The sequence below is a fragment of the Periplaneta americana genome, chromosome 9, assembly GCF_040183065.1.
Source record: "Periplaneta americana isolate PAMFEO1 chromosome 9, P.americana_PAMFEO1_priV1, whole genome shotgun sequence".
Classification (NCBI taxonomy): domain Eukaryota; kingdom Metazoa; phylum Arthropoda; class Insecta; order Blattodea; family Blattidae; genus Periplaneta; species Periplaneta americana.
The window spans coordinates 94,159,547-94,178,684 of NC_091125.1; the positions used below are offsets into that span (position 1 = coordinate 94,159,547).

General features: G+C 37.2%; 1 protein-coding gene across 1 annotated transcript in view; it reads right to left on the minus strand.

The window, feature by feature from the left end:
- Positions 1–514: 514 nt before the first annotated feature.
- LOC138706265 (fatty acyl-CoA reductase wat-like) overlaps positions 515–19,138 on the minus strand; it is an 87,671-nt gene continuing 69,047 nt past the window's right edge. Inside the window, exons 8-9 of the mRNA XM_069835349.1 lie at positions 11,905–12,024; positions 515–4,089 (exon numbers count right to left, since the gene is read on the minus strand). Coding sequence (XP_069691450.1) covers positions 11,934–12,024 — 91 coding nt within the window. The 3' untranslated portion in view covers positions 515–4,089; positions 11,905–11,933. The remainder of the gene's footprint in view (positions 4,090–11,904; positions 12,025–19,138) is intronic.

Genomic DNA, 19,138 nt, shown 5'->3' on the forward strand with positions numbered 1-19,138 from the left:
AATAAGTATACAGTATTTATGGGGGAAAAATGAAATCTTCCCCATATTACGAAAAAAAATACGAGTATAAAGAATTAAGAAGGGCAATCAAAACTATTATTGATAATGCTTGAGTTGCAAATCTAGCTTTCAGATAAAGCTCCCTATGATGCAGACTTGAATGATTTCAAGGTAAAAATTGTTCCGGGGCCGGATATCGATTCCGGGACCTTTGGCTGAACGCACCAACGCTCTTACCAACTGAGCTACTCAGGAATTTCACCCGACTGTCTCAATTTTTCCATTTATGTTCACATAACTCGAGTGAGCTGACAAAACGCCAGAAACTCACATCGAGTGCAAACTAACTCTGTGTGACTTGAAATTGTGGCTTTCTGATAAGAGCGTTGGTGCGTTCAGCCAAAGATCCCGGGATCGATACCTGGCCCCCGAACAATTTTTCCCTTGAAATTATTCAATGCCTAAGTTTATTTAAATTATGTAGAAAACTGTGAAAGAAATATTACTAACACCCTTCAGGAGTGTACATATTTGGAATTTTATTAAAAGCAAACATATAAAATAAAACAATTTCCGTACATCTCATGTTATAATATTATAAAGCAATTCATTAACCAATGATAAATAGAGTCCATTGTTATTGATTCTCGACATATTTTAATTCTATATACACTAACAATGTACCAATTTGCAATGCAGTACCTGATCGCTATTATTATTATTATTATTATTATTATTATTATTATTATTATTATTATTATTATTATTATTATTATTATTATTATTATTGGATATTTCACATTTATTATTCATAAATTAATAATATTGGTTATACAGATATTAAAATAGCTGTCTAAAAGTTAAATACAAAAGCATGTAGTTCTCCTTATGTAATATCACCCGTCATTTTAAAAGGTTCTTACGAATTGTCATCCCATTGTCTGTATTTAATGAACAATATTAGTTTTTTAAATAGGTTATTTTACGACGCTTTATCAATATCTTAGGTTATTTAGCGTCTGAATGATATAAAGATGACAATGCCGGTGAAATGAGTCCGGAGTCCAGCGCGAAAGTTACCCAGCATTTGCTCATATTGGGTTGAGGGAAAACCCCGGAAAAACCTCAACCAGGTAACTTTCCTCGATCGGGAATCGAACCCGGGCCACCTGGTTTTGCGGCCAGACGCGCTAACCGTTACTCCTCAGGTGTGGACAATATTAGTTTCAAAGCTTGAAAATTTCCTAACAAATGGAAAATAACCAGAGTATATCCAGTTTATAAATCAGGCAACAACTCCAAATTGAAAATTACAGACCAATTTTAATAAATTCTGCACCTGCTAAAGTGTTTGAATGAATATTAAACATCAAGAATCTTACATTCTAACAAAGTCAAAAAAGCTACACCAATTATAACAAAAATGACCAATAAAATAAAACCAATAAATAAACTAAAGATCTCCTTAAACATAAATACTATTCATAGAAAATCTATATATGTATATATAAAAATTCTAAGTCAAATCCACTTTTTTAATCATGTCAGATGTTATTTATCTGAATGTCAATAATATGGTTTCATTATAGGTAGATCTACTGTAAAAAAATAACCAATTTTGTACAGTATGTATCACATAGTTAAAATTGTAAACTTCAAGTTGACACTATTTATGTAGATGTGTCTAAAGTATTCGTAATATTAATCACAGTGTACTTTTGCCCAAATTAAGTAATTATGGATTTTCAAGACAAAATATTAATGAGTTAATATTTAAATAAATAGATAGTAATATATTAAATATCATCAGTGTAAGTAATATATTTACATTGCTAATTCCGGAGTACATCAAGGTTCAAATCTTGGCCCACTATATCTTTTATTTTTTTATTTGCGAGTGTATTAACGATTGCCTAAAGTGATTAAATATTCGAAAGTTGCCTTTATACTGATAATTTAAAGATTTTTATATTGATAGAAAACTTTTTAGTTCAGAATTTCTGCAAATTCATGTTAACAATGTTTATCGATAAATATTAAATAATGGATTAAATGTTAATATTAAAATTACAGGTATTACATCTTATTTAAGAGCTAATTATAAAATAAATGATTAACCATTAGAACGAATATATTGCGTGAAAGATCTAGGTGTAACTATTAATCATAATTTCACTTTTCATAATCACATATTTAACATAATAAATAAGCCATAAAAAATCTGGGATTTGTTATTAGGAACTCAAAAAATTTACAAAATATTTCGACTTTGACCCATCTTTTTAATTGTCATGCACGCGAAAATTGGAATATGTCTCAGTAATTTGGTCTGCCACTTGTAAATCACTTAGTAAAAATTGAGACAAAACAAAAAAGATTTTGAAGCTACTTTTATTTTCAAAAATATAATTATTCGACCTTTCATAACAAAATTTCGTAGTCTACCGCAGTCTACTTACTGAAATTAATTTAATGTATATTACTAGTTGTAGATTACTTCCTGAGCAAGTTTTATTGTGTAAAATATTCAACGATCTAATAGATAATAGCAAAACATTGTCCAACTTAACATTCGAACATCGAATTTAAGAAATCGTAAATTAATACAAAAACTCGTCACCTAAAAATTCGCCACTGTTAAGAATGTGTTCTAAATTCAATGAATTATATGAAATGTGGTATCTACATTGCAGCATTTCTTGCATTAAATATGAACTCTTCCTTATTAAATGTTGAGGGTAGTGGATTTAAAATAATATTGCTACCTCATTTGTTACTTTTGAATCATCATTTATTGATTCTACATCCTGCATTTGTATTATTTTATCTATTTATAAATGTATATTTATATCTGTATTTCGTATTTGTATCTGTATTTATATTTTTAATTTTGTTTATTTGTATTGCTTAAGTAGGGAAATATAATATTGTTGTATTGTCTGTTTTAATTGGGGCTTTCTACCTGTTACAAACAAATAAATAAACATCAAAAGATGAATCATACAGTCCAGAAGGAGACCAAAACTACATCTCTTTACATAAGCAGAATTAAATGACTCACATTCAGTGACATATCTGTGAAAGCAACACGCGGAATTTCTGAATTCAAGACTCCAACACCGGAATTATTTGGAAAGGGCACAAAAGTTACCTTCTTTCGAAGGAATGAAGACCTATTACTATATTTTACAAAGGATGATTCGCCTTGTGCTTTTAATGATACCATGATTTAATATCAAAGTTAAATATTGTATACAATGTCCAAGACTGGCTTTCATTATAGACTCGTCTAAAATTAGTTTAAATGCTGTATTATTTCACAATGGTAATGAACAAAACTCTATCCTTGCGACAGTGCAGTTAGTATGAAAGAAACATACTAAATTATGTCTTAGTTTCTAGAATTCGTTAAATATAAGGAACACAACTTGTACATATGTGGTGATTTAAAAGTTAATCCATTTCTTTTAGATTTATTTACATAGTAGATTCTCAAAATTATGTTGTTTGCTGTGCTTATGAAACAGTCGTGCTACATGACGACATTATGTGTTTAAAGAATGGGCCAAGAGAGAAGAATTCGAAACAGGGAAACAGAATATTAAACACACGCAGTTGGTAAACTCTCAAAACAAAACTGAGGTTGATGGAAAAATTTATGAAAGAACTAGACAAAACAGATGAAGACTTCAAGTACCTACTTGGAAGACGTGTTTCTTCACTTTGAAAGGAGGAAATTTCGTTGGACCAAAGATAAGAAAATTGCTTAAAAAAAGTCCCCGTCTTGTCACCAAGGTAACTTCTGATGAACTTGTGACGTGGTTAAAGAAGTGGTGAAAGATTTCTTAGAGAATAAAAAGCTTAGAAAATTATCTTCTGAAGAACTACCAAAACTTGGAATGTAAGCCGTCATTAAAATTAATTTTCTTCATTCACATTTTCATTTCTTTCTTCAACAACTTGAGGGCAGTTAGTGACGAACAAGGTGAACGTTTCCATCAGAATATATTACAGATGGAACTTAGATAACAACGTGGTAGAACTTCTCAGTGATTAGTGGATTATGTTGGTTTCTTCAGCAAAGATATCCTGTTGGGCATAAAAGAAAATCACATAGAAAAAGGTCATAATCCAGAAACTAAATATAATGTACTAATTTATTTTTTTTTTTTTCATATCATTTACAATTTTGTATAATGAGTCAACATAAATTTGAAATTCCGAAACCCAATGCTTGACGTATTAAAATTAATTTAATAGGAAGTAAGCTATTTACCAGAACGCAGATCAGAAACTGGTGGTGATTGGGAAAAAAAACAGATGAATACAGTACGAAATCAGTACACCCAAATTACTATAAATTAGTGAAATTCATATCATTTCCTTAGGTATTAAATTTGTTGGTTATGTGTTATGTGACTAACAATAATTGTGAATTTCAGATCACATAAATACTTTTGCTTGTTTTGAAGTTATTTTTAGTTTAAAATATTAATTATTAGTCCCAAGAAGCCAAACATTCTTCTTTCACATTATAATCTCGTAACCGGAATGATCCTCTTTCACCTCTCTATAATTTCACCATCCGCTAAACAATCAAACCAAGACGTTAATCCCTTCAGGCCTGATGTACATTATAGTGTACATTGTTTTTTTTTTTTCTTTTTTGGAATGTCTTGGATAATTTTAAAAATTTTGAAAAATTCAATGTGATATAAATGAAGAATATTATTTTTTAAATATTTCTATACCTGCATTAAAAACAAAATTTAAAATTTTGGGGCCTCAGGGGTCAAAATTGCGCCCAAATTTTGATTTTCTGTGAAGACTTGATTTGGGAATTTTGGATCCCCAGAATGATTATGTGACCATTTTTTTTCAATTTTTTTATATAAATTCAGGTCTGAAGGGGTTAAAATGCTTATAACTCTCAAACAATAGGAAACCTGAGTGATCGGCTATCTTAGGTTCGAACCCTTTCTGCTTGCCTCTGTCAGCAGTAGAGGTGCACTCTGAATAAAAATTTCAATTACTTAACTTTTAGATCACTAATGTAAGATACAGCGGCTCCGTTTGTAAAACAGCGAACAGCGAATTTGAAGATTTGGGGTTCGCACCCGGGTGCTGGCCGGTTTCTTCTCGTCATCATAACTTCCAGAGCTAATGCGGGATGCAAACAGCCTCCTACTAAATTTATTATCGGTTCTTTCCAAAAGTAAAAAGGTAGCCGGATTGCGGTTCGACTAGTCGTGCATTTCAAGCGCCATGTCCGGTTCAAGTTTGTCGAGCGTGACTAGAACCAAAGCCTGCATTGAAGAAGCGGATCTATCTAGCCCGCTAGAACCTGCTCCTTCAAGCTCGCTGGTCTCACCTACCCTCCTCCTCCTCCAAACCTTCATGCTTTTAACTGTGTAAGGATTTTACAACAAATCTTGTGAACTTTTATTTAGATGTCATTCATTTAGTGTTCTGCCCAAGGGTAGATCTTTCACTGCAAACCCAGCTTTCTCCAATCTTTCCTATTTTCTGTCTTCCTCTTTGTCTCCTCATATGATCCATATATCTTAACATGGTCTATCATCTGATATCTTCTTCTGCCCCGAACTCTTCTCCCGTTCACCATTCCTTCCAGTGCATCCTTCAGTAGGCAGTTTCTTCTCAACCAGTGATCCAGCCAATGCCTTTTCCTCTTCCTGATCGAGCGGGCTAGATAGATCCGCTTCTTCAAAGCAGGCTTCGCTGTTTCTTCTCTTTTCCTCTTACTGATCAGTTTCAGCATCATTCTTTCTTCATCCACTCTTTCCAACACAGCTTCATTTCTTATTCTGTCTGTCCAACTCACACGTTCCATTCTTCTCCAAATCCACATTTCAAATACTTCTATTCGCTTCTCTTCACTTCATCGTAATGTCCACGTTCCTGCCCCAAACAATGCCACACTCCATACAAAGCACTTCGCTAATCTCTTCCTTGGTTCTTTTTCTAGAGGTCCGCAGAAGAAGCTCCTTTAGATGTAAGGGCAGCTAATTTTTATTACAAAAATATCATGAAACATCCATAGAAATATATATATACATATAGGTAAATCATATTTTGTTTTAAATATACACGACAGTTCTTACTATTCCAATTACCGACAGAAAATAGCTATAATTACATCTTTCACATAATACAAAATAAATGACAGTTGCTCGGTAATAATAGATGTGTGGCTATACTGATTATTAAAGTATTATAACATGAATACTCAATACGAAATAAATTATATAAGTCCATAAAAGATAAATGATTTTATTTTCATGCTGCACATCATTATAACTTATAATATTCAACCTGTTAATAAATAAAATATTTGATATCATTTTCATACTACACATAAATTCGTTGTAGCTTGCAATATGCAACCTGAGAATAAATACGATTATTTCATTTTCATATTACACATAATAAACTTACAGTACCCTATCTGTTAATAGACACAAAAAAACTCATTTTCATACTATACGTAATTACAACTTATACTATCCACTATGTTAATAAATGAAATAAACAATATCCAACCTGTTAAATAAATGTTTTCATTTTCATAATATTATACATAATTACAGTATACAGTAATGTAGCTAACCTGTTAAATAAAATAATTTCATTTTCATACTACACATTATCGTTGTGCATGACAGACACTATGTTCGGTTCATTTTGTCGCGTATGGTGAAGTTCGATATTCGCCGGTGTTCGCTTAGCAGAAGGAGGCCTGTCGTGTTTGTTCGCCAATATTATGAAAATATTTGCTGTCCTCTCCCATCCCTTCATGCTTTAAATTAGCGTTGTGCATTACAGGAGCCATTTTCTGTTCAAGTTTGTCGAGTATGGTGAAGTTCGATATTCTCCGATATTCGCCCTGTCGTTTTATAAAAAAAAATTAGCTGTCCTCTACTCCCACCCCTTCATGTTTTAACCGTTGAAGGATTTGAGCAAATATCTTGCGATTAATTTTAACATGAAATAAGAGGACGTTTGTAATGTCTTAGTTTCCTCTTCCATGTTTGAACATAGCACAATACTAGTCGGTATTATGAATTTTTAATACATTTATATTTTGTTTGATTTATTTATACGCCTATGTTTGTGAATGTTTGCCATAATAATAATAATAATAATAATAATAATAATAATAATAATAATAATAATAATAACAATAATAATGATAATAAATATTACCTATACTCATTACTGTGCGTAACTTCGCAAGAGAGCCACCGGCGTAACTCAGTCAGCTAAGGCGCTTGCTTGCCGATCCGGAGTTGCGCTCGGGCACGGGTTCGATCCCCGCTTGGGCTTATTACCTGGTTGGGGTTTTCCGAGGTTTTCCTCAACCGTAAGGCGAATGTTAGGTAATCTATGCGAATTCTCGGCCTCATCTCGCCAAAAACGATATCGTTATCGCCAACACCATCGTTGATACAGCGTCGTTAAATAGTAACCAAGTAAAAAAAACTTCTCAAAATATGTACCTCACATCGTTATGTAGCTAAAGCATAAAGCGCAGAGAGAAGAGGAATAGGGAGAAGTTTGTAGTATCTTGATATCCTCTCTCATGATCGAACATTGCACGACACTAGTTCTGACATACAACCACCTCCTGACGCGAGGTCATGAAACCATGTTAGCTCTACCTTCATTCTCCCATACGCTATATGGCGTTCCAGAATTCATCTACTTTATTATTTTATTAGTTTAAAAGATCTAACTTCCAGACATGAAATAATAAGCTTACTCTGTATGCGTGCATGAAAAAGGAGATCTACCAGGGGCGTATACTGGTTAAAGGGTTTGGGCTACCGCTGACCCTATTATTACACAAAATATATCTAACAATTACTTTAATTTTAATTACTATGGTAAAACTAATAATACAAAATTATTACATTATGTTATATTATAAACTTTTTCTTTTGTAATTTCCTTGGGCTACCGCCAGTAGCCCGCAAAATACGCCCCTGAGATCTACCTATGTACAAAATTGTATGGTATGTTGATTACATATATAGGTTAGGTTAGGTTAGGTTAGGTTATTAATACTCGATCACAACGCGATAACACGCTAGAAATTCCACTTCATACATCATCTCTGTATTCCTCATCTTTCACTGTTACTACCTCTCGTCACTGGAACTCTCTGCTGCCTGAAGTCGAGGGCTGCCGAACATTGAATTCTTTCAAATCCAAGTTAGAAAATTATCTTATGACGAGTTGCCAAACTAACTTACTATTATGACAAGTGTTGTATTGGATGTTTCCACATATTCACATTTTTTTAATGTTCTAGTCATATTTAACTTATTTTATATTTTTGTTTTCATATTTTCCGATAATGGTATATCTATAATGTGATAAGTTGAGCTATACATAATCATAATTTTCCTTACTGTGTGTACCTAAAAATATTTTATTCATTGTATGCTTTGTACTGCACTATTTTACTACTACTACTACTACTACTACTACTACTACTACTACTACTACTACTACTACTACTACTACTACTACTACTACTACTACTACTACTACTACTACTACTATTATTATTATTACTATTCTTATTTTTTATCATTATTATTATTATTATTATCAATAATTGTCTTATTTTTTTATACTTTGTATGTCTCATTTATTTTGACCTGCTATTCACATTTTATTATGCTTTTTCATTTCTTTCTGCATGTCATATATTATGTCTGATTTCTACTTACTTGTTGTTTACATTTTATTATTATTATCTTATTCAGTTTTGTGTGTAAAATTGTAGTGTACTTTGTAAATTTGTAGTGTTTTTTGTAACGCAGTTTTACTCCTAGTTGAGTGTTAGAGAAGGCCGTATGGCCTTAACTCTGCCAGGTTAAATAAATTATTATTATTACTATTATTATTATTAAGTGAATGACCGGGGATTAATGCTGCCATTCAACTTTTTAACGCACAACAACCAAATAAATAAATAAATAAATACATAAAACATACAGACAGTTATGTACATGATATCATTATAGTTCCGTCCTTTCTAGATTCCAAATAGTTCTGCACAAGCATTGCATCAACTACCAAAAATCGCATCTTAAGTTGCTACTTCATTCTGGTAACTAAGTAGGAAGTAGTAAGTACATTTATGCCAAATGTGCTGAAGACAAAGAAGTCACCGATGCAACTTTATTACTTTTATTATATTAAAACTAATCTCTGAGTCATGCGATGCTATAATAGTTGCTTCGGTACTTCATACAGAATTGATACCTAAAAATAAAAAATAAGCCTACATATATGCCTATATAATATACGGAGTAGCTATTTGAAAATATTAAACATTTTGAGGGGTTGCAGTATTCATCAAAACAAGACAAAACCGTCTAAAGAACATGATTCCTAAATTAATATTTCCCGAGATTTGAGTACTTGTTCATTAACGTCATAGGAGATGCTCATTAAAAGAAAAGAGCATTCATTACTTTCAGAGATGATATTCTTCAAAACAAGACAAAAGATCTAATATAACATTGGTCCTAAGATTAATATCTTTGAAGAACAGTAGGCTATTGTTCATCAACATCGTAAGAGATGCTCAATGTGATTTTCATTTAAAAAAAAGAGTATTCAATATTCTGAGAGATGATATTCTTCAAAACAAGACAAAAAATCTAATAAAACATTGGTCCCAAAATTAATATCTTCCGAGAACAGTAGGCTATTGTTCATCAACATCGTAAGAGATGCTAAATGTGATTTTCATTTATAAAAAAGAGCATTCAATATTCTGAGAGATGGTATTCTTCAAAACAAGACAACAAAGCTAATAAAACATTGGTCCCAAAATTAATATCTTCCGAGAACAGTAGGCTACTTGCTCATCTTCATCATAAGAGATGCTCAATGTGACTTGCATTTTAAAAAAAGAGCATTCAATATTCTGAGAGATGATATTCTTCAAAACAAGACAACAAATCTAACAAAACATTGGTCCCAAAATTAATATATTCCGAGAACAGTAGGCTACTTGCTCATCTACATCACAAGAGATGCTCAATGTGATTTTCGTTAAAAAAAAAAAAAGAGCATTCAATATTCTGAGAGATGATATTCTTCAAAACAAGACAAAAAATCTAACAAACCATGGGTCCCAAAATTAATATCTTCCGAGAATAGTAGTCCATTTGTTCATCAACATCATAAGAGATGCTCAATGTGATTTCCACTTATTATGAAGCATCCTTCTGCCCTATATCTTAGGGAATCGCAACTTGTTACTATTTTGTTTACTGAATTTTCGATATGTTACAGTATACCCAATAAGAAACGAGCAAAAAGTTCAGATTAGAAGATATACTGTTCTTAGAACACCAATTTCAAAGTTCTTGTTTGTACTATTTTGTTTACTGAATTTTCGATATGTTATAGTATACCCAATAAAAAACGAGCAAAAAGTTCAGATTAGAAGATATACTGTTCTTAGAATACCAATTTCAAAGTCCTTGTTTAGCACAAAATTCAATTTTAGGGTCCATGTTTAATATACCTTTTTCTTGTTTTGATGAATATTATCACCTCTCCGAACATTGATTATTTTTCCAATGAAAGTCATATTGAGTATCTCGTATGATATTTATGAATAAGTACTCATATGTCGGAAAATATTAATGTTAGAACTCGTGTTTATTAGATTTTTGTCTTGTTTTGATGACTACTACCATCTCTCAGAATATTGAATGCTCTTTTTAAATGTAAATCACGTTCTAAAAACAAGTATGAGAAATCAGCTTGTAAAGTTTGCATGGAATTCTAAATCAAATGAGCCAGTTAAATACTGTACTGTATTGTGTAATTTTTATCCTTCCAAGAGCAGCAGAGCACTGAAACTTGCTCAACATATTTCACAACAAGAAAATACTTTTTTTGACTGAAAATGACCAAAATTTCACCCGACTCTCTTCTTAATTTATTCCAATAACAGATTTAGAAAAGTAAACATGTTGTTTTCAAGAAAAGTGTAACGTTATTTTCTACAAATGTGCAAAAATTTGACTCAGTTTCTCAATTTACTTGTAAAATGTTTGCTATGAGAAATCTGTAAACATTGTTTAATATTGTTATCAACTTATGTTCTTTTATGATGTATTATTTAATATATTAAGGTCCTCCATTAATAGGATTATTCACTTTACTGGCACAGAACGTCACTGACGCACCGAAGCTAAAGCGAGAGCTCTGAGCTGCAGGAAGAGCTCACAAAGGTTAAGCCTGCCAGTCACTAATCTAAACGGAATGTTTAATGTGCTATTTCTTCTGGCATTATCTACGGAGCATTTTTTTGAGGTTAGGAGCTGTCAAATGTATTTTAACCACCGGGACATGCAGTAACTGTAGCTATTGTCACAATTACAGGGAGATAGCGAGGACTTCATTTTTCAACAATTCGAAGTCCCACCGCGTTTTCTTGGAAACGTCCGTTACCATACGAATGCCAATCTTCCCGGTCGATGAATTGGACGGGCTTCTCATGATAAATCCCTTCTTTCCTGGCCACCTGATGTAACCTCACGTAATTTTTTCTTACGGGATTAGTCAAGGATCGTGTGTAAGTGCCCTCAAAGTCGAATAATTTACCAGAGTTGTGACAAAAAATCTTGCAGACAGACGTTGCTATTCACATTGAGATTGTGAACATGTGTAGAAGGAACTTTATTATAGTTTGACATTTGTCGTGTCAGCAGGTGTGGACATATTGAGAATCTGTAAGGTAGAACACCGAATTGGGCAGTTTCTCTATCAGTCGAGATAATCAAATTCGTCGTGACCTTCCGAGCCATTGTATCACAATGTGTGAAGATTCCGGAGGAATTTGTGAGTTACCTTGTATTGATTGCATATCCTGGATATACTCAAAGAAACTGACGCAAGAAGACGGACCAAATCAACCACAGAATAAAAGCGATGATCGAGAACGTGGTGACCATGTGAATCCTCTTCATCCTGCGAAAACACAAAAAACAGATTGTAATGAGAAAATTAAGTGACTAGAGACGAAGAAAGGTAGAATGTGAACACGGATGAAGAAGTATATGAAGGAATTGAGAAAAGAAGAGAAATAGAAATGAAGCAAATGCGATACTGTATTATGATACGAGTCAATGAAAGCATAGTAGAAAAACGAGAGAACACGGAATGCTAATGGAGAAGAAAGAGGGAACCAGAGATTAATGTGGGCAAACACGAGAAAGAGAAGGAAGAGAAAGCGAGAACTAAAACTGGAAAAAGCGAGAATAACTTATCTTTATTGCGTTTAAATACATTGCCTTGGACGTCTGAATCGAAGACTTAAGGGGCATCTTCGATCAAACGCTTAAATCAGTTGTAAAAATTCGGGAGACAAAATAAACACACACATTTAACAGTTTTGCAACAACATAGCAATCTATACTAATAACAAATAGTAGTAGTAGTAGGGTTTAAGAAGGGCGCGTCAGCTACTATGGCTATTTGCGCCCTTATCTAAAATTCTTAATGTAATAAATACATAAATAATATAATAATCAGAGTGCTAAAAGAACTAAAAAGCGTTGTCACGATAAAACGAGGCACACAAATGCAGTATACATAAGGTGATTTCTACAGAATCATAAAAGTGAGCAATTCTACCACACTAGGTGGTATTCAAGACGAACAAATAAAACAATAAAACTAAGGCCACCGAGGATAACTTGTCAATCATATTTTAAAACCATAAAATTTTATAAAATATTCGGATGTATAAAGTCCGAAGTGTCAACAATGTAAAATCAAATATAAAACATCAAATGTAACCTCCGGATGTAAAGGGTCCGGAGGATGAGTAAAAACGGATCAATAAAAAACTAAATCACCTTATCCAAACCTGTATTTGATAAAAATCTCAGATCTGCATTTGCACAATTAAAATCATTTCCAAGAGCGTCACGTAATGTCGGCCGAATTCCATATTGCCTCCGTGCATGGTCAAATTTCCTGCAACGCAATAAAAAGTGTTCCACCGTAAGTGGAACATGGCACATATCGCACTCCGGCTGAGGTTCGCCACGTAGGAGATGGCCGTGTGTCAGATGACAATGGCCAATCCTCAACCGGGTGAGTAAAACTTCCTCGTGTCGCGACGCTCTTGTAGACGAATCCCAAACTCTAACAGTATTCTTTATATTTCGTAATCTGTTTCCCTCTTGTGCAGACCATTCTCCTTCCCATTGCCACCAAATTTTAGATTTCAAGTAGTTTCGAATGTCCTGCCACCTCTCGCGCCAATATACCAGAGAGCCATCCAGTGCGCCAGCCCTGGCTGCAGCATCCGCGGCCTCATTTCCTGCAATCATTACATGGCCAGGAATCCACACTACTCCAATCTCATAATCAGAGCAAAGGAGAGTATGGAACAGCTGTTGAGTTCTTAAAACAAGCGGATCATCACAATTAAAAGACTGCAAGGACTGGATGGCACTTAAAGAGTCGGAACAGATAAGGAATCTGCCCCGAGGTTGCCTAATTAAAAACAATAAAACTCTGTAAAAAGCATAGAGTTCAGCAGTAAAAACACTAGTATATTGGCTTAGTCTCTATTTAAATATCTCTCCATTTGTAACGAAGGAACAACCAACACAATCATTTATCCGGGATCCGTCAGTAAAAATTAATGAATAATTTGGATATCGGGATAAAAGTTCACTAAAACGAAGTCTATAAACAAAAGCTGGTGTAAAATTCTTAAAACAGCGGCTCAGACTTATATCAAACATGGGACGTCGCATAATCCACGGTGGAGTGGTGGTATACTCCAGTGTGCGGACTGATGGTAGATGTATATCCAGCTCAGAGAGCAGTTCACGAAAGCGCACACCTGCTGGACGAGGTCTCCGTGGATTTTCACTGTATCGGCCGTAAAGAGACGAATGATGGAAAGAGTCGTAAGAGTTGTGCTCAGGCTGCGAGCGGAGCTTAACAGCATATGAGCACAACAAAATATGACGTCGCCGATACAGTGATGGTTCTCCTGCTTCACAATACAGGCTCGCTATCCGACTGGTTCGGAAGGCCCCTGTAGTGAGTCGTATCCCATGGTGATGTACAGTATCTAAAAGACGTAATTTAGAGTTATTTGGTGAGCCATAAATAAAACACCCATAATCCAGCTTTGATCGAATAAGAGCTCGGTAAAGGCGTAAAAGCACTGTACGGTCTGCACCCCATCGGGCCCCTGACAAAAGGCGTAAGATGTTTAAGGATTTCTCGCAACGCCTTCTCAAATCACGTATATGCGCCTCCCACGTTAACTTATAATCAAAGATAAGGCCCAAGAATCTCGCAGTGTCTGTATATTGCAATTCCACTCCATTCAGACGCAATTCGGGATGTGGATGTAGTCCACGTTGGTTGTAAAAGTGGACACACTGCGTCTTCTGAGTGGAGAATTTAAAGCCATTGCGAACAGCCCATTCTGATAGTACGTTGATGACCAGCTGCAAATGTCGACCGATGGACGGAAGATATCGGAGGCTGTAATATATACTGAAGTCATCAACGTACAACAGAGAAGATCCTCGGTTACCCACACAGTGGGCAATTCCATTGATCGCAATGCAGAAAAGAAGAACGCTTAATACAGAACCCTGCGGAACGCCGTTTTCTTGGAGGTGTTCGTTAGAAAGTGTGGTGCCTACTCGAACTCGGAAATACCGCTCTGCCATGAACTTCGCAATAAACGTTGGTAGACTACCACGAAGTCCCCAGTCATGCAGAGTTTGCAGAATGCCATACCGCCATGTGGTATCGTAAGCCTTTTCTAGATCAAAGAAGACCGCCACAAGATGTTCCTTCTTGAGGAAAGCATCTCTAATGGCGGTCTCTAGCCGAACAAGATGGTCTACGGCGGATCTGTGCTTACGAAAACCACATTGGATGTTAGATAATCGGTTTTCCGATTCGAGTACCCACATCAGGCGTTTGCTTATCATTCTTTCCATAACCTTGCATAGGCAGCTGGTGAGAGAAATTGGTCTGTAGCTTCCAGACAAAGAAGGATCCTTTCCTGGTTTCTGGACGGGGATTACAATGGCGGAACGCCAAGCAGATGGGAACACTCTCTCAGTCCAGATTCTGTTATACATTGCCAGAAGAAAGGATTTTCCAGCAGGCGGAATATGGCGAAGCATTTGGTTATGGATGTTATCAGGACCAGGGGAGGTGTCAGGGGATGTGCCTAGTGCCGCCTCCAGCTCCTCGGATGTGAACGGTGTATTGTAGTACTCTGTATTATCTGATATAAAATTGAGGTTTCGTTTTTCCGCAGCATCTTTGATTTTCAGAAATTCCGGGTCATAATTATTTGAGCTGCTAATCTGTGCGAACGAGGTAGCGAATATTTCTGCAATTTCTATTGGACTGGTGGTCGTTAATCCATTGCTTATTATTCCCGGAATTACAGAACTACGTTTCCCCATTATTCGACGGACTTTGTCCCATACGATGTTAGATGGGACATTCCTTTTCATTGAATTGACGTAGTTTGTCCAGGACGTCTTCTTAGCATCGCATACAGTGCGACGAGCTTTTGCTCGAAGACGTTTAAACTGGACAAAATTTTCTTGGGTCGGATGGCGCTCAAATTGGCGTAAGGCACATCGGCGGTCTCGGATTGCATCTCTGCAGGCATCCGACCACCAGGGGACAGAGAAGCGTTTTGGCCTGCAGGACGACCGGGGGATAGATAATTCCGCTCACTTGATAACCATATTTGAGAAATGGTCTACTACGGAGTCCACACTTTCATGTCCGTTATCTTCGAATGATATGGACTCCGAAAATCCGACCCAGTCCGCCTTTTAAATAACCCAGTTTGGAGATCGAGATTCCGCAGGACGTAAAGCTGACATACGCATTCGGATGGGGTAGTGGTCACTACCATGTAGGTCGTGAATCACAGACCATTCGAAATGCGTGGACAAAACTGGGCTACAAATGGAGATATCTATCATGGAGTATGTACCATAAGCCAAGGAAAGGTGTGTTGCTTCCCCTGAATTCAGGGTAACAAGATTTAGACGGGTACATACCTCTGCTATTTTATTTCCTCTGTCGTCATCAGAATTTGAGCCCCAAGAGTGGTGGGATGCATTGAAATCCCCCACCAAGAGATATGGTGCAGGTACCTGTGAAAGAATATGTTGAATTTCAAGTACTGTAAAGGGTGTATCTGGGGGCATATAAACGGAGACTATTGAAAACTGTATGGTAGGTAAGGTTACTCTGGCAGCTATGCATTGATGAGGACTGTTAATATTTAGAACAGAGGAAAAGATATTCTGGCGGAGAAGGAGGGCACAACCTCCGTTAGCACGAATACCGGCAAGATGGTCATACCGGTAAACATTGTATCCCGAGATTTTCAAGGAATGTTCAGGTCGCAGGTGTGTCTCCTGTAGACATAAAATAGCAGGGTTCTCACGATAGATCAATTGCTGTAGTTCTGCATATCTGCTGCGTACACCGTTCACATTCCATTGTATGATATCAGTCATTATGTGGATCTAAATTATCATGGTGGCTTGACGGGTGATTTTCTCTTCTTATCTTTTCTAGGATTTCGTGCCGTTGACTGAGACTGCTTGGTCTTCGACCGTGGGGATTCGCTCGCAGATCGCCGCACGCCCGATCGTGATCTTGATCGAGACCGTGATCTCGACCCGTCACCAGAACAGGGAGCGCGACGTCGCGGCGATCTACCAGGCGTAGAGTCTTTCTCTGTCGCCACGGTAATAATCTTTTTTGGAATATAAGGCCTTATGTCAAGGCCACACGAGTCGTCTGACTCAGCAGTCTGAGTGGCAACGTCTATATACGTCTGGGTTGCGCTTTCAATACGCTTCCCAGGTATACTAACAAGAGGTGGCGTTTGCGTAAATACATCTATTGCTTGTGTTGCCTTTTGCAAAACTGCTGCATAGGACTTTTCCGTCGCCTTTTTCTGTTGATCTAAAATACGCTTACGCGCCTCGAAAAACGTAATATTTTCTCGGACTCTCAGTTCTTGGATATCCTTCTCTACCATATACTTCGGGCAATTTTTAGAATTGGAGGCGTGGTCCCCAGCACAATTCACACAGTGCTCGGCGCTGACACACGGGGATTCCCCATGGTCAGAACCGCCGCACCTTGCACATACGATGTTGTTTGTGCAACGTTTTTGCGTATGTCCGAACCGTTGGCACCTAAAGCACCGCATTGGGTTCGGCACATACGCACGAACTGGGACACGCTCGTACCCGACAAGGATGTATTCTGGTAGGACAGGCTTTTCGAAGGTCAAAAAGACAGTGCTCAGCGGAATAGTCTGTCCGTCCCGCTTACGTAATAAACGGTAAGCCTTGGACACAGATTGTTCCGCCAGTTCTAGTTGGATCTCTTCATCAGACATACCGTCCAGAGAATCCGTATGCACTACTCCCCGCGTGGTGTTCAGCGAGGAGTGCCGTTCGACTTTAATAGGGTAAGACCCTAGCAACTTCGCTTTCAACAGCGTCTCACTCTGTTTTGGAGATACCGTCTCGACGAGGAGACTACCGCTGCGTAGGCGAGTTGCATTTTTGACCTTCCCAACGAGTCCGTCGAGTGCGCGTCTCACGTAAAATGGACTAATGTTTTTCATGGTCTTTTCTGTTCCGTCCAAGGTGATACTGATAAACTTCGGAGGCGGCACTTTGACAGTTACTTTCTCAGGGTCCAAGTCCATAGCAATTTTCGTCAAAATTTGACCACCAGTCGTATCAATTCCTGTCTTCTGTTTTTTATTATTTTTTCTGAGGGAGGAGAAGAGGAGCGCGAAGAGGCCATTTTGAACTGGCCCCCCCTACGGAACTGTCGGCGTCAGCCTGCCACCGGGGGGGCGAAAGAAAAAGACACCTAAAAATTCTTCGCGGTCTGTGCCGGCCGTGGGGACCCCCCCACAGCCCGATCCCAAGCAACCCACTTCACGCAAGTTACCCTTCAAACTGGTCATTACACACCTAATGGCAAGTCTTACACCAGAGGCGTGTCGCAGTTTTATGCCCCTACCACGGGAATAACCGCCCGTGGCTCCCCACTCTACACCGAATACAAGTGCCAGACTACTGCGGCTAACTCCGACCGACCCTCCCAAAGCCGGAGCAATCCGAGACCGCACGCAGCTTCAGAGGACTTGTGGTTGATTACACTGCGACACCCATACGTCAGCGGTAACACGTCGGAGCGATATATCCGCCCCGGCGAGCAGAGTCGGTCACCGGGACGTTTAAGTCGCTCCGGACCCCCATTGGGGTTCTACGTGAGTGTACATGACTACTGGTCCGGGCTCCGCACCTAGACTTGCATATAGGGGCAGTATGAAGGGTCCACTATTGCTTCGTTGCTGGGCGCCCTGTCGGGCCACACAAGTTGGAAGTAGCGCTCGAAACCGTGGGACAGGACCACGGAGATAGGAAAGATCCCCGCTGGTGAGACGGGAGTTATAAACCTAAGAAACTTAACCTAATAATAGATATAAGAATTAGAAGGGGAAGAAGAATAAAGCCTCATCAGGCATTGTTAACAAATCCCGTCATGGTGGGACGTGGCAAGAACAAAAACAGCGGGGATGGAGAGGTGAAAATGGCTGTGATGATGTGGTGGGCGTTCCGCATGCAATGGCGGCCGGCGGAGAGAAATAGTGATGAAAAAGAAGAGAGAACGAAGAGTGGTTGGTGATAGGACGAAAAATGGCCGAAAAGAAGAGCACGAGAGCCACCATTGCACCCCCCGGTCACCACTTGGAGTAACCCACCTCGACCGGAATAATAAATCTGTAGCCAAAATTTTTCTGGTAATTTTCGATTTTCCAAAAATAATTGGTCCTAACATATATAATTAACCACCCTGAAACCGAAAATTGCATTTTTGAAATATTTGTTTGTATGTCTGTCTGGATGTTTGTTACCTTTTCACGCGATAATGGCTGAACCGATTTATATGAAAATTGGAATATAAATTAAGTTCGTTGTAACTTAGATTTTAGGCTATATGGCATTCAAAATACTTTATTTTAAAGGGG